This window comes from Littorina saxatilis, linkage group LG1, assembly GCF_037325665.1.
Source record: "Littorina saxatilis isolate snail1 linkage group LG1, US_GU_Lsax_2.0, whole genome shotgun sequence".
In the NCBI taxonomy this organism is placed as follows: domain Eukaryota; kingdom Metazoa; phylum Mollusca; class Gastropoda; order Littorinimorpha; family Littorinidae; genus Littorina; species Littorina saxatilis.
The window spans coordinates 108,334,676-108,352,162 of NC_090245.1; the positions used below are offsets into that span (position 1 = coordinate 108,334,676).

A 17,487-nucleotide genomic window follows, 5' to 3' on the forward strand; every position below is an offset into this window, starting at 1 on the left:
TAAATCCAACATTCCCATTACTTTCAACTAAACACACAAAAAGTAATAAAAAAAAGCTAATCTTAATTCAAAAGAATTGTATATTTTATTGTCCAGTGTTGCTCAGCTACTATCACAAATACATGGTAGAAAAACGGGCATAAAATAATCTTTGCAAAAACAAGAACACAGTTCATCTTTCTTTCTTTCTTTATTTGGTTTTTAACGTCGTTTTCAACCATGAAGGTTATATCGCGACGGGGGAAGGCGGGAGATAGGATAGAGCCACTTGTCAATTGTTTCTTGTTCACAAAAGCACTAATCAAAAATTTGCTCCAGGGGCTTGCAACGTAGTACAATGTATTACCTTACTGGGAGAATGCAAGTTTCCAGTACAAAGGACTTAACATTTCTTACATACTGCTTGACTAAAATCTTTACAAACATTGACTATATTCTATACAAGAAACACTTAACAAGGGTAAAAGGAGAAACAGAATCCGTTAAATGCCTCTTACGACATGCTGGGGAGCATCAGGTAAATTCTTTCTTGTCCCAAACAATATGGGACTCCCCCTAACCCGCGGGGGGGTACACAGTTCATCATGCTAGCTCTCCTCACAGCACCAGCAAGAATACACATACACACACACACACAGGCATACACACACACACACACACTCTACACACAGGCATACACACACACACACACTCTACACACAGGCATACACACACACACTCTACACACAGGCATACACACACACACACACACACACACACACACTCTACACACAGGCATACACACACACACACACACTACACACAGGCATACACACACACACACACACTCTACACACAGGCATACACACACACACTCTACACACAGGCACACAGACACACACACACACTCTACACACAGGCATACACACACACACACTCTACACACAGGCATACACACACACACACACACTACACACAGGCATACACACACACACACACACACACTACACACAGGCATACACACACACTCTACACACAGGCATACACACACAAAAACACTCTACACACAGGCATACACACACACACACACACAGGCATACACACACACACACACTCTACACACAGGCATACACACACACACTCTACACACAGGCATACACACACACACACACTCTACACACAGGCATACACACACACACACACACTCTACACACAGGCATACACACACACTCTACACACGCATACACACACACACACACTACACACAGGCATACACACACACACACTCTACACACAGGCATACACACACACACACACACTCTACACACAGGCATACACACACACACACACACTCTACACACAGGCATACACACACACACACACACTCTACACACAGGCATACACACACACACACACACACTCACACAGGCATACACACACACACACACTCTACACACAGGCATACACACACACACACACTCTACACACAGGCATACACACACACACACTCTACACACAGGCATACACACACACACACACACTACACACAGGCATACACACACACACACACTCTACACACACACACACACTCTACACACTGACACACACACTCTACACACTGACACACACACTCTACACACAGGCATACACACACACACACACACTCTACACACAGGCATACACACACACACACACACACACACACTCTACACACACACACACTCTACACACAGGCATACACACACACACACACACACACACACACTCTACACACACACACACTCTACACACAGGCATACACACACACACACACACTCTACACACACACACTCTACACACAGGCATACACACACACACACACACACTCTACACACTGACACACACACTCTACACACTGACACACACACTCTACACACTGACACACACACTCTACACACTGACACACACACTCTACACACTGACACACACACTCTACACACTGACACACACACTCTACACACAGGCATACACACACACACACACACTCTACACACACACACACTCTACACACAGGCATACACACACACACACACACTCTACACACACACACACTCTACACACAGGCATACACACACACACACACACTCTACACACACACACACTCTACACACAGGCATACACACACACACACACACACTCTACACACACACACACTCTACACACAGGCATACACACACACACACACACTCTATACACACACACACACTCTACACACAGGCATACACACACACACACGCACTACACACAGGCATACACACACACACACTCTACACACAGGCATACACACACTCTACACACACTCTACACACACTCTCCACACACTCTACACACACTCTACACACAGGCAAACACACAATCTTTCTTGCTTTCTGTCCGTCTCTTTTCATGACCCTCCCTTTTTGTCTCCAACAAAATATGACCTCTGTTAAAACTATCAGTCAGCCAGCTGACCTATCCCTGAGTGTGCTGTTCTCATTTCAACGGTCAGAAGGAACAGAGTACATCACAATATATTGCATACCTTAGATGGCTAAAGAACAAATATCAATCTTATTCTTAAGTATTGAATACCTCAACTAACAAAAGTCCCCCCGAGGGTTTGGGGGAAGAATTTACCCGATGCTCCCCAGCATGTCGTAAGAGGCGACTGACGGATTCTGTTTCTCCTTTTGCCCTTGGTAAGTGTTTCTTGTATAGAGTATGGTCAATTTTTGTAAAGATTTTAGTCAAGCAGTATGTAAGAAATGTTAAGTCCTTAGTACTGGAAACTTGCATTCTCCCAGTAAGGTAATATATTGTACTACGTTGCAAGCCCCTGGAGCAATTTTTTGATTAGTGCTTTTGTGAACAAGAAACAATTAACAAATGGCTCTATCCCATCTCCCCCTCCTTTCCCTGTCGCGATATAACCTTCGTGGTTGAAAACGACGTTAAACACCAAATAAAGAAAGAAAGAACTAACAAAAGTATAAAACATCGCAAATCATCACTTGCCTTGCATTGCAAGCATTGGACTCTATGAAGGATCAAATGTCTTGTTGATTATTTCAGGTAACAGGAATCTGTAGGTAGTGTATTACCTGTTTTGACTTATTTTTCTGCGTTCATGGACTGAAACTCCCATGCACACAAGTATTTTTGCACAAGTGTGTTATTGCGTGTATGACATTTTTTTACCCCGCAACTTAGGAAGGAATACGCTCATTTCGAGGGAGTTTTGCCTTTATAGACCAAGGTTTTCAGTAAAGAATCAGATGTCCGGAGAAACCCCGGTCAGCTGGGCGCTCACGTCCCACAGCTTGCCAACCAGCTGCCGGTCATCAGCTAGGGGGTTGACTTTGTGCTCGGCCAGAGCACAGTCAAAGTAGTACTTCCCCGACTCCAGCTTTGAGGCATCCGCCACAGCCAGGAATATGGACGTCTGTGATCCTTCATCCCCACTCTGTACACACCACTCACATCATATACACACAGCCAGGAATATGGATGTCTGTGATCCTTCATCCCCACTGTACACACCACTCACATCATATACACACAGCCAGGAATATGGATGTCTGTGATCCTTCATCCCCACTGTACACACCACTCACATCATATACACACAGCCAGGAATATGGACGTCTGTGATCCTTCATCCCCACTGTACACACCACTCACATCATATACACACAGCCAGGAATATGGATGTCTGTGATCCTTCATCCACACTCTGTACACACCACTCACATCATATACACACAGCCAGGAATATGGATGTCTGTGATCCTTCATCCCCACTGTACACACCACTCACATCATATACACACAGCCAGGAATATGGATGTCTGTGATCCTTCATCCCCACTGTACACACCACTCACATCATATACACACAGCCAGGAATATGGATGTCTGTGATCCTTCATCCCCACTCTGTACACATCACTCACATCATATACACACAGCCAGGAATATGGATGTCTGTGATCCTTCATCCCCACTCTGTACACATCACTCACATCATATACACACAGCCAGGAATATGGATGTCTGTGATCCTTCATCCCCACTGTACACACCACTCACATCATATACACACAGCCAGGAATATGGATGTCTGTGATCCTTCATCCCCACTGTACACACCACTCACATCATATACACACAGCCAGGAATATGGATGTCTGTGATCCTTCATCCCCACTCTGTACACACCACTCACATCATATACACACAGCCAGGAATATGGATGTCTGTGATCCTTCATCCCCACTGTACACACCACTCACATCATATAGACACAGCCAGGAATATGGACGTCTGTGATCCTTCATCCCCACTCTGTACACATCACTCACATCATATAGACACAGCCAGGAATATGGACGTCTGTGATCCTTCATCCCCACTGTACACACCACTCACATCATATACACACAGCCAGGAATATGGACGTCTGTGTGAAATTGATCAACTCACACGTATAACAGAGGATAGGGCCCACAGCAACGATTTAGAGAAAGCTCCAAGGTTCCTTCCGATGTGTGTAGAAACAAAGCCAGGATGCAGGCAATAGGCTGTCACACCTAGAATGAGAAAGGAAAAGATGAACACATGCACACCTCCACGGACAGGCAGACAGGCACGCACACATGCAAGCACACACACACACCAGACACACACACGCACGCACGCATATGCACACACACACACACACACACACGCAGTTATGCCTCAGGTTTCATGTAAATGCAATGCAGATAATATCCACTTCTGCTGTTAAAGGACGGCATCACTTGGACAGAAGTGCAGGTTTACATCATTTTAATCTAACAGAACTTGAATGTTCTGTTTACACTTCAACACAAATCCAGCACTCTGTCATTTAAGCTAATAGAGTGGAACCCCTTTTTTACGACATCAAAAAATCTTAGAAAATCAGGTCTTACAAAATCAGGTCTTAAAAATTTTCTCACATGCTTTGATGTCTTAAAAGGGGGGTTAAACTGTATGACTTCATTTACATCTGACATTCATGCACCACTCCTTCTTCCCCCCCCCCCCCCCCCTCCAACCCACTCCCCACTGTTTAGTTTGAACTGGCATCAGTAAAACCTGACAGCCAGTGTTACCTGTGCCGTGCAGCCTGCGCGCCAGTTCGCGTGTGAAGAAGATGTTGGCGAGTTTGCTGGCAGCGTACCTAGCGAACTGGGACTGCGCTCTCTCACAGTGCAGGTTGCTGAAGTCAATGCCCACCTTCTTGTCCATACCGTTCGCTCCGGATGACACAGTGATGACGCGACTAGGTGCCGATTTCTTCAGCAAATCTAGAGGGAAAAAACAAGACAGTAGGTTTTGCACACACCAAAGGATTGGATGAAAGTCAAGGGGCAAAAAAGTTTACAAGTAAGAAAAACGGCAAATTGTAGAAAAAAGAAAAAAACTCATGTATTTGTAGAGGCCACTCTCTGAAACTCGGCAAAGACCACTGTAGACTGAATGTACGAAGCAATTACTTCTCCCAGCGAGTAGTGAACACCTGGAACAGTTTGCCTGAAGAGGCAGTAACAGCGCCATCAGTCAACAGCTTTAAGACCAGGATAGACAATTTCTGGCGCCACAGTACTTCTATGTACAACCCTACCTGCCTAGTCTAGATTGTAGAACAGCCCGCCACGCATGCTACAGTCTAGTAATAGGACCTATGTAAAGGCTACACAGCCTACCACATAGTAAACTTCAAGTTCAAGTTCAAGTTCAAGTAAGCTGAATTTGTGTCCTACGATCACATCAGTTTAAGGATGCACTTTATCACTTCTTTGCATCCTTAAATCATGTGTTCAGTTTTGCTTTAGTCTTGTGTTCAGTTTTGCTTTAGTCTTGGATAACAGAAGAAAAATCACACACGCACACACAGACATAAAATATCAAGCCACGAGAAAGAAAGCTAAGCATGTGAAGTGCTTTACCTAGCAACAGCAGTGTCAGGAGAAAGTGTCCAAAGTGATTGATTGCCATGGTCACCTCAAGTCCATGCTTGCTAGGTGGTTGAGGCAAACCTGCAATACACAAACTGACAACAGTGGATTGAGAACACTTTTCTGGACAGACCTGCATAATGCCTGCACTAGTTGCTGGGTGAGGATGAATTACCCTTGAGGACAAAAATACATGTATCAACTTTGTGAATTTACCTTTGGAGGTATTCAATTGCACATTTTTTTGCCAGAATGTGTGAGTGTGCGCGTGTGCAAATGTGCTTGTGTTTTTGTGTGAGCATGTGCTTTTGTGTTTGTGCATGTCTGTATATATATATATATGTGTGTATGCATGTGTTTGTGTGTGTTCTTTCTTTCTTTATTTGGTGTTTAACGTCGTTTTCAACCATTCAAGGTTATATCGCGACGGAGGGAAGGGGGGAGATGGGATAGAGCCACTTGTCAATTGTTTCTCGGTTTGTGTGTGTGTGTACATGTGTGTGTGTATGTGTTTGTGCATGTGTGTATATCTATGTGTGCATGCATGTGTTTGTGTGTGTGTGTGTGTGTGTACATGTGTGTGTGTGTGTGTGTGTGTGTGTGTTTGTGCATGTGTGTATACACTCTTCAAAAAAAGTTAAGGATCACTTTTTTACAAGCACGCCACACAAAACAGACAAGACCGAATTCTTTCATTTTTTTAAAATTATATAACTGAACAACCAAGGAGTAATGACAAACAAAGCAAAGATCGAATGCGGCAGCGACAATTTAGCTAGAGTGTGTCAAACGTGACAACCCTCGAAAATGGAATTCACAACAATGTGAATCAGTGTCAATAACGCGTGTGCCCTCCGTTGTGTGCCAGGCATTCAACACATCGTTGGCGCATGGAGTGGATCAGGTTGCATATGAATGCTCTGGGAACTCCATTCCACTCCTGCTGGAGCCATTGCAGCAGTTGACCCAGATTGGCAGGAGGAGGGTGATGTTGCTGTACCCGACGACAAAGCTCGTCCCACATGTGCTCTATGGGGTTCAGGTCCGGGCTGTTGGCTGGCCACAACATCCTGTTGACTCTGGCCTGCTGCATGAAGGTGTTTACAGCTGCAGAGCGATGGGGAGGTGCGTTGTCATCCTGAAGAATCGCGTCGGACGATTACCCAGGTGTGTGTTCATCACTAATGGTACATCAGCAGGTTCCTAGCAAAAGCGGGACTCATCTGTAAACAACACCTGAGCCCACTGCTGACGTTACCACCTCACATGTTGAGCGCACCAGGCTCGGCGAGCTGCTCAGTGATTAGCAGTCAGGGTTGTTCTTCGGACTGGACGCCTTGCACGCAAGCCAAAGTTGTGTAAGCGGTTTCGGATCGTCTGACCACTAACATCAGTGTTGTGGTAGCTTGTAGGCGTTGCCTAATGTTGTTTGCCGTAGCCATTCTTTGTTGCATGGCCTGCCTCTGAATGAAGCGATCCTCTCTTTGTGTGGTGACTCTGGGCTGACCAGAACGTTGTCGCTCCTGCACTATTCCAGTTGCGCGGAATCTCTGTTTTAGTCTGATGATGACAGAGGGAGCCACTGCAAGCCTCTGGGCCACTTGCCTGGCAGCAACACCGTCTTGTAGCCATCCTATTGCCCTTCCTCTATCCAAATCGCTCAGTTTTCTTCGTGGGGGCATGTTGCTACAAGCTGTGCATAATAGTGTCAGCGTGTCAACCTTTAAACACAAGCTGGTGAGCGATGTTCATAGCCAGGACCCTGTTGTAGCACGTGCATCACAACCTTTTGCCCTGGCATGCGTTCCGCAAATTTCATGGGGCTATAAAAAACACCCTTTTTCTTCCAAAATGCAGAAGCTTTTGAAAAGTCCCACAAAGGGAAATAACTCTGCCTGCCAAACAAAATTCTAGGTCAAGACTCATTGTTCATTTGGTAATTCAAACACATTAATCTTTTGATTATTATGTCGATGTTTAATTTTTTGCCAATTTTTTATAATTAGATCCGTTTTTTGAACCGATCCTTAACTTTTTTTGAAGAGTGTATGTGTGCATGCATGTGTGTGTGTGTGTGCGTGCGTGCGTGTGTGTGTGTGTGTGTGTGTGTGTGTGTGTGCGTGTGTGTGTGTGTGTGTGTGTGTGTGTGTGTGTGACTGTGTGTGTGTGTGTGTGAGATTTGCTGAGTTATACAGAACAAAGGTAAGTACTGTGACCAAGGCAGATGACTGCAAAGTTCTTGTGTAAAGTACTAAAGAGCACTGTCATCAGATACACACAGCCACACCCAAAAGTGCAGACATCATCTATCTTACTCAATAGACAAACTCCAAAAATAACTCTGTCGGGGTTGTATGGGTTGCAAAAGAGTGAACACATGGGGTGTGAAAGAGTGAACACATGGGGTGTGAAAGAGTGAACACATGGGGTGTGAAAGAGTGAATGCTCTTGCTTTTAGTGAGGCAAGCTTTCTACACGTGCTCCGTGTCCACATGTTTCAAACACACCCCTTGCTAGTGACTGGCCGATGATGTCACATGTTTCAAACACACCCCTCGCTAGTGACTGGCCGATAATGTCACATGTTTCAAACACACCCCTCGCTAGTGACTGGCCGATAATGTCACATGTTTCAAACACACCCCTCGCTAGTGACTGGCCGATAATGTCACATGTTTCAAACACACCCCTCGCTAGTGACTGGCCGATAATGTCACATGTTTCAAACACACCCCTCGCTAGTAACTGGCCGATAATGTCACATGTTTCAAACACACCCCTCGCTAGTGACTGGCCGATAATGTCACATGTTTCAAACACACCCCTCGCTAGTGACTGGCCGATAATGTCACATGTTTCAAACACACCCCTTGCTAGTGACTGGCCGATAATGTCACATGTTTCAAACACACCCCTTGCTAGTGACTGGCCGATAATGTCACATGTTTCAAACACACCCCTCGCTAGTGACTGGCCGATAATGTCACGTTTCAAACACACCCCTCGCTAGTGACTGGCCGATAATGTCACATGTTTCAAACACACCCCTCGCTAGTGACTGGCCGATAATGTCGAGTGACTGGCCGATAATGTCGAGTGACTGGCCGATAATGTCGAGTGACTGGCCGATAATGTCGAGTGACTGGCCGATAATGTCGAGTAATTGGCCGATAATGTCGAGTGACTGGCCGATAATGTCGAGTGGGAAAGTTTGCTCTTTCTCAACCCATACAAGAGTTATCTGTGAACGTGATCTATTTACATCAAACATATCCTAATTATGTTAATTATCCTAATTATGTTAATTATCCTAATTATGCTTACTACGGTGGAACCCCCCTGTTTAGACCACCAAACATCTGAGCAAATTATAATTCTATGGGTCTTAAAATGGAGGTAAGTTTACAGAGATTATGAACAGAAGCTCTGGTAAAGTATAGCAGGGCTCCCCACGGACGCCCCTCCCATATTGCGTCCCGGGACCACCACTTTTAAATTTTTGAGGGTCCATGGACCCCCACTGCAGAATTTTAGAGGGTCCCAAGGGTCCAAAAGCCGAAAAGTCCCAGTGTACTTATAAAACATTGTGGTCACATATATAGTGTACTGCAAAGTGTCGATTGCAGTCTGAAAATGGTATCTACGGTACGCACGACAAAGGAAATTTAGTGCGTCCTAGGACCCGCTCTTTTAAAGTCAAGTGCGTCCAGGGACCCCCTCCATATATTTCTAGTATGTGTTTTCGGCTTCTAGTGCGTATAGGATGCAGGGACACGCGCTATGGGGAGCCCTGAAAAGTCTTAAAAGGGGGGTTCCACTGTATGTGGCGCTTCCCTCTGACTCCAGGCTTGACCAGATGTGGCGCTTCCCTCTGACTCCAAGCTTGACCAGATGTGGCGCTTCCCTCTGACTCCAGGCTTGACCAGATGTGGCGCTTCCCTCTGACTCCAGGCTTGACCAGCCATCTTCGCATTCACTACTGGACACAAAATCACCTTCACCTTCACCATCACCTTCACCTTCACCATCACCTTCACCTTCTGACTCACCAAAAATAGCGGCGTTGTTGATCAAAATGTCCAGTCTGTCTTCCTCCCGCAGTATTTGTTCTGCAAACTGCCGCACTGACTCAAAGTCAAAGAGGTCAAGCTGTCGCACCACGACATTCTTGTTGCCCGTGGCAACCACGATGTCCTGTCTGGCTGCTTCACCTCTCTCCTTGCTGCGGCATGCAAGAATGACCTTGGCGTCGCGAGCTGCAAGGTCACGGGCGGTCGAAAAACCTATGCCTGTAAAATGTACAGAAAATGAAATACAAGAGTTATTTTATTCAAAGAAGAAAATTATCAATAAAATAGTTCCTAGTAACTTCATCACATACGCACACTCAGTTGAAGTAACTCAGCCTCCCCTCACAGAGAGTGCTTTCTCTTTTTCTATACATGTATAAACATTTAATGAAGCTCTATAAAATCAAATAAACACTTTGGCAAAGTGAGTGCAGTCCTCCAGCCTGCGCCGTAGCATTATTTGTAACCCAGAATCTTATGGTATAACTTTGGATGCAATGTGAGGGCCTATTTTCCTAGGTAGTATCCCTTTAATAAGGTTAAATTCGCCATTCTTCTTAATTGAACAGATTGTTAGAAAGAAAATATATGTAGCCTACTGAAAGAAGTATAGCTGTGAAATCTGAAATTGAAAGCAGATTGTTAGAAGGAAAATATGTACTGAAAAACTATAGCTGTGAAATGTGAGGTTTCCGAAAAAAAATAACCACAGCAAATACTACCCCCACTGGACTAAGCTAACACGGAAGCGATATAATTATGTGTCCTGTTTCCCCCTCCCCTACACAGTACCCGTGTTAGCTCCAGTGATGATGACCGTTTTCCCCCTTAGGTCCGTGCTGTCCGTGCATCGTTTAGCTTTATTCCACTTGACCAGCACCACCAGCAAAGTGGCCACCCCAGCTGCCACCCCCATCCACACTGGGGGCAATGGCAACCCCCACTCAATATGCAGCACTTCGTCCACCCCCATGCTTCACTAGGTCAACCTTTGACCCTTGACATCGGCAAGGGAGAGCAGTAAGAAGAATCAGTTGTCTAGGTTACCCAGACTCGGTCTGACTAATTACTACGCGACCACACGCGACCTTGCACTACCTTGCGCGACCTCAAACTAAAGCATGTACATGTAATATTTTTATAGTATCTTCACAACATTATCTGACTTTATACCAAGTTTTAAGTCAAAGAAATTAAAAATAACGGAGTTATAATGTATTTTGCGACGAGCTATCGAGCGAAAGTGAAACCATCCTGGTTCAGCGTCCGACCATGTTCGCATTGATTTAAGAACGTAGGATCAACCTCAACTAAATAATGTTCATGTAATATATTTACCGGGTATATATCTAGTATCTTCACAACATTATCATACTTTGTACTAAGTTTTAAGTCAGAGATATAAAACATAAGGAAGTTATGATGTATTTTCGAAGAGCTAGCGAGCAAAAGTGCAAGCATCGGATATCTGCGTCCGACCATGTTCGCATTGTTTTTAGAATCGCAGGCACGACCATATAAACTAAAATATGGTTTTGAATATTCTTATATATATTTAGTATCTGCACAACATCATCTGCCTTTACACAGAGTTTTAAGCCACAGAAATAAAATATTATGGAGTGAAGAGCTAGCCAACGAAGAGGGCCCCAAAGGGGGTGGTATCATCACGATCACGGGAAGGGAAATTTTAGCTTTCACGATCACAGTTACCTTGATTTTTGGCTCACGTAAGTGTAGCCTATGCGATGCTAACTTTTGTCTGTCTGTGCGTATGTATGTATGTGGTAGAAACTCTAACATTTGAAGACGTCACATTACATTGACGTCACATTATGACGTAGGAGGGTTTGACGTCACGCGAAGGAATTACTGAAAGTCTCGGTCATTGTTTTTTTGAGCGGGCCGAGACTAGTTGGCAGTCGTGTCCCTGTAAGTAGGCTACATGCAGACAGACAGATCTAGATCTAGTGTCTCGCTTTCTTGCACAGTTTCACCTATGCTCTTTCTGTGTGTGTGTGTGTGTGTGTGTGTGTGTGTGTGTCTGTGTGTGTGTCTGTGCGTGTGTGTGTGTGTGTGTGCAGTGTGTGTGTGTGTGTGTTTGTGTCTGTGTTTGTGTGTGTGTGTGTGTGTGTGTGTGCGTGTATGTGTGTGTGTGTGTGTGTGTGTGTATGTGTGACGGAGTGATTGAGTTTGTGTTACTGTTTGTCGATTTCTTACGTGAGCCTTGAAGGCTTCGCCTCTTGTTGTTTTCACGATCACAAACACCTTGACGAATAGAGGATCATAGAGTGATACAGCTGTGAAAAATGTACGTTGAAAATAAAATGCTTTGCAATAATGCCCATCACGATCACGAAAACAAATGACGATCACGATCACGAGACTTGATTTTTTTGTCATCACGGATCACGGGCAAAGTCCCATCACGATCACAGAAATGGAAATTTCGCCCAATCACGGTCACAGAAAGGTCAAAAAACGCCAATCACGATCACGATTTTAAACCCTTTGGGGCCCTCAACGAAAGGGCAAGCCTAGGATTCCTGCCTCGGATCAAGTCCGCATTGTTTTTAGAAGCGCAGGCGCGGAACTCAAACTTAAAGCATGTTAACGTAATATTCTTATGTTAATATGTCCAGTATCGTCACAACACTATGATGATAATTATGATAATCATGATTATGATGATGATGATACTCGAACGATGGGAGCTTCTAATTCTTCTTCTTCTGCGTTCGTGGGCTGAAACTCCCACGTACACTCGTGTTTTTTGCACGAGTGGAATTTTACGTGTATGACCGTTTTTTACCCCGCCATTTAGGCAGCCATACGCCGTTTTTGGAGGAAGCATGCTGGGTATTTTCGTGTTTCTATAACCCACCGAACTCTGACATGGATTACAGGATCTTTTTCGTGCGCACTTGGTCTTGTGCTTGCGTGTACACACGGGGGTGTTCGGACACCGAGGAGAGTCTGCACACAAAGTTGACTCTGAGAAATAAATCTCTCGCCGAACGTGGGGACGAACTCACGCTGACAGCGGCCAACTGGATACAAATCCAGCGCGCTACCGACTGAGCTACATCCCCGCCCGAACGATGGGAGCAAAAGAGAGCGATAACTAGGAGAAAAAAAGAAGTAGCATATACAACACTACAACAACAACAACAACAACAACAACAGTCTGCGTGTGTGTGGGTGTGTGTAAGTGTTTATTTGTGTATACGTCAAGTGAGTGTTTGTGTGTGCGGTGAGTGTGTGCCCGGCGTTTCAGTGTGTGTGTGTGTGTGTCAGTGTGTGTGTGTGTGTGTGTGTGTGTGTGAGCCTTGTTTGTTTGCGTGTGTGTGTGTGTGTGTTTGTGTGCACGTGTGTGTGTGTGTGTGTGTGTGTGTGTGTGTGTGTGTGTGTGTGTGTGTGTGTGTGTGTGTGTGTGTGCTAGTGTTTTTGTTAGTATTTGTGTTTGTGTGTGCGTCTGTATTTCTGTGTTTGTACGGGCTTGGGACCGTTTTGACAAGAAATGTCAAAGCCACATTAGGGACTTGGATTATTTATAAAAGGAGACAGATTGAATTAAACATTAAGTTAAAGGAGAATGTGGCTATGTGAGTCCCTTAATTAGAGCTCGCGCGCTCTCGAAACACTGAGGTCGTGCGCTGTTTTAATTTTTTGTTGGACATGGTCTGGTTGGACAAATATCCGCTACTTTTTCAGTTAAAGATGCCTCATAGGCTACATGTAGTGTTATTTGTTGTTTTAGTGATTTTTCACCACCTATTTTATTCATGTTTTTATTACTTAGTTAGTGGAAGAATCTTTTGTAATGTATGTTTGAAGGTGTATGCTTTTAATTAAGCGTTGTTGACTATGAATGTAGATGTAAATACTTGTATAACTGTGTTTTAATTTTAAATGTGTCAAGCGCAAAGAGCATAATTGTAAAGTTATGATGTTGCGCTATATAAATGCTCATTTATTATTTATTATTATTATTATTATTATATTGACACGCTCATAAGATTGAAGCTCATAAGATAATTGCCTATGTGATTTTGTTTATGTTTTGAGACAAACGCACAACACTTTCTTTGGTTTCTGAACAATTTCATTTTAGTTATAAGTTGTACACTGCCTATCTCAAGCAGAGACAGCTGATACACGTGAGATAAAAAGCTGACAGCAAAATTGTTAATCAGCAAAACTGCATAACAACCTGCAAAGAGCTTTTGCATACTTTGACATTCTCAAAATAAATCTTCTTGTATCATGATGAAAAGAAACAATATAGGCAGTTTTGCTGACGTTACTGTGGCAATGGTTTTCGATGTACCCTTGCCGGGTGCTTGCTTCTCTCTTCCCAAATAGTTTTGACTAATGTATAACGGCCTACTGCATGCTATAAGATGCAAGCGCCTTGAAGTCACCCGATGTACCCTTGCCGGCTGCTTGCTTCTCTCTTCCACATTAGTTTTGACTGATGTATAACGGCCAACTCATATAAGGTGCCAGCGCCACGCAAGCCCCCCAAATTTTGTTGACTATAACGTGCATCTAATTTAATGGTGACAGCTTCAATCACCAACGTAACTCCCTATACCCAGGCCAACCAGAACTGTCATTGTTAACGGTTACTCGCTTCTTACTCCCCTAATTGTTTATCGCAAACGCCTACCTAGAAGAATTAAGCACAAATCAGTTACAATTCACTGAGCATCGGTCACTTCTTTGATGGGGTGCAACTCCACTTCACGGACTTCGTGGAACGAACGCGGGTACGCTGGCCTGGCTTCTTGGCAGTGGGTGCTGTCTTTGTGATGCCCAGCTTCCCGTCTGTTGACGTCACAGTCTCGTGACCACTCGGCCGCCGATATTTCAAGAAACGCTGGAAGATCGCGTCTTGCTCATCTTTTGTTTTCTGATGCCAAGCCATATCGGTCCCTCTGAACTTTGCGTGGTAGCCTGGCAGTTCATAGGTTGCTTGTCCGTGGAGGGCTCGCCGCATGTCTGAATACTGAAGTCGGACTAGGACATGGAGTCGCTCTGCGAGTTCAGGGAGGCGCTGTGTCTTCCACTGCAAGGACAACTTCAAAATATGGTTCATGGACTCGCAGGCGTTGTTCGTCCACATCCTTCCAACATGTCCTGATTGGGAAGGGGTGAAAACGTAGTCTTTCAGCATTCGCTGGACATGGTGAAAATACAGGCTTGGCAAAGCCTGGCAAATGCCGCTCCTTGTAGTCTGACAGCAGCTCCATGCATCTCCAGTCAAACGATGCATCGTCCTCTCAGTGATTGAAGCAAACTCCCTTGACCAAAAATGCTGTTTAACACTGTGGTAATCTTGTCAACGAATAAGGTGACGCAAAATAAAGGGTGGGTGTTTGACAACCTCACCCGACTGACTTGATCGACACGCGCGATGCTTAGGCAAAAAAAAAAAATTGTCTGTTTCTGGTAACATGGCTAAAAAAAATAGGGTCGGTAGGTCGGGATTTTTTTTACTTTTTTTTTTTTTTTTTTTTTTTTTTTTTACCCCAAATGTAGACCAATAAAACTAACTTTAAAAATCGCGCAAAGAGACTGGATTCACTATACATAGAGACAAGACACTCAACACATTTACAAATCGTCAGCGGACTTTCGTTTTCACACGTTTTTGTTGTTCATTTTCTCACACTGCCCTTTACCACCAAAAAATAAATAAAAATTTTTGAGTTTGGAAAAAAAAAGTTTAGGGTCGGCGCCGAAATTTAGGGTCGGTCGGGTGACCAGAAACAGACAATTTTTTTTTTTTGGCCTTAGTACTCTGGATTTCGCGTCTATAACCACGAGGGCCTATTGTTTATGTCCGGTGTTACGATGAACGGAAACAGTTGACACACCGTGCTGTAGTAGGGTTTCGGCCAGTAGGGTTTCGGCCAGTAGGGTTTCAAACGGTCCAATAGGCATGGAACCCAACCCCCATCCTACTGTTACGCGAGCACTCAAGTTGACACGATTGAAATCGCCCTTGTTGAAATGACAAGCCAAATTGTAGATGAGGCACTTCATTTGTCATAATGCCCTTATTGACTTCAAGTTGGTCCCAAAGAAATATTACATGTCGCCTATACATACTATATTCAGTCCAGACACGAGACAATTTTGCCGAAAGTGTGACATTGACTTGTTGTTGTTGTTGTTGTTGTTGTTGTACATGCTGGCTGCTCACGCACACACACACACACACACACACACACACACACACACACACACACACACACGCACGCACACACACACACACACACACACACACACAAGCACACATGCAATTGACTTGATGTTGTACAAGTTGGCCGCTCAGTCACGCACACACAAACACACCCACACACAAACAAACACACACACACACACATGCACACACATGCACACACACACACACACACACACACACATATACGCGCGCACGCACGCACGTACGCCGGAACGCACGCCCACACACACTGACGCACACACACACACACACACACACACACACACACACACACACACACACACACGGCGGAACGAACGCCCACACACATTCACACACACACACACACACACACACACACACACACACACACACACACACACACAAACAAACACACGCACGTACACCGGAACGCACGCCAACACACACTGACGCACACACACACACACACACACACACACACACACACACACGGCACACACACACACGCGCAGAATCATGTGTTGTTGTTGTTGTTGTTGTTTAACATGCTGATGTTCTTTTTACATTTAGTCAAGTTATGACTAACTAGATGAATACCCGCTTCGCCGGGTACGGCTGCGCCGGGAAGAAGTCGAGCCGAATACCCGGCTGCGCCGGGGACCCGGCTATGCCGGGTGGAAGAAGGGAGATAATCGCGGCTGAAAACACTGGAGAAGATAAGGAAGAGTTACTGGGAATGGATCCAGAGAAAAACCAAAATCGGTTCAGCGCTGAGCGCTGAGAGCACGTGTTGAAATATCTCATCGATGAGGTTGTGTCCGGGGTGTAGCTGAATAGGTCTGAATACGGTCTCCAAATTTGAAAAAGATCCACCGAGAACTTTGGCCGTGCATCGCGGACACACACACACACACACACACACACACACACACACACACACACACACACACACACACACACACACACACACACACACAGACAGACAGACACAAGTCGTATATATATATATATATAAAAATATTACATGTACATGCTTTAGTTTGAGGTCGCGCAAGGTAGTGCAAGGTCGCGTGTGGTCGCGTGCGGTCGCGTAGTAATTAGTCAGACCCCCCCCCCCCCAGACTCCACCAACAAGCGCTGATTGGAAGGCGAGAGGGCTGACCAAGACTGTAAGTTGTTAGGCTAAAAATAGAGTCTAGTGAGCATTGTGGGTATTAGTGTGATT

At 44.8% G+C, this 17,487-nt stretch overlaps 1 protein-coding gene across 2 annotated transcripts; it reads right to left on the bottom strand.

The window, feature by feature from the left end:
- Nucleotides 1–2,037: 2,037 nt before the first annotated feature.
- Nucleotides 2,038–11,046, bottom strand: LOC138949518 (retinol dehydrogenase 11-like). Of its 2 annotated transcripts, none has more exons than XM_070321348.1 (6): nt 10,841–11,046; nt 10,028–10,267; nt 5,970–6,059; nt 5,133–5,327; nt 4,480–4,586; nt 2,038–3,460 (listed from the first exon to the last, which is right to left on the bottom strand). In XM_070321348.1, exons 1-6 carry the CDS (start codon nt 11,019–11,021, stop codon nt 3,269–3,271), a joined length of 1,005 nt encoding a protein of 334 aa, XP_070177449.1. In that variant the 5' UTR covers nt 11,022–11,046; the 3' UTR covers nt 2,038–3,268. The 2 variants fall into 2 exon arrangements, with proteins under 2 accessions (XP_070177449.1, XP_070177460.1); XM_070321359.1 differs by having other exon boundaries at nt 3,321–4,341.
- Between the last annotated feature and the right edge of the window lie 6,441 nt (nt 11,047–17,487).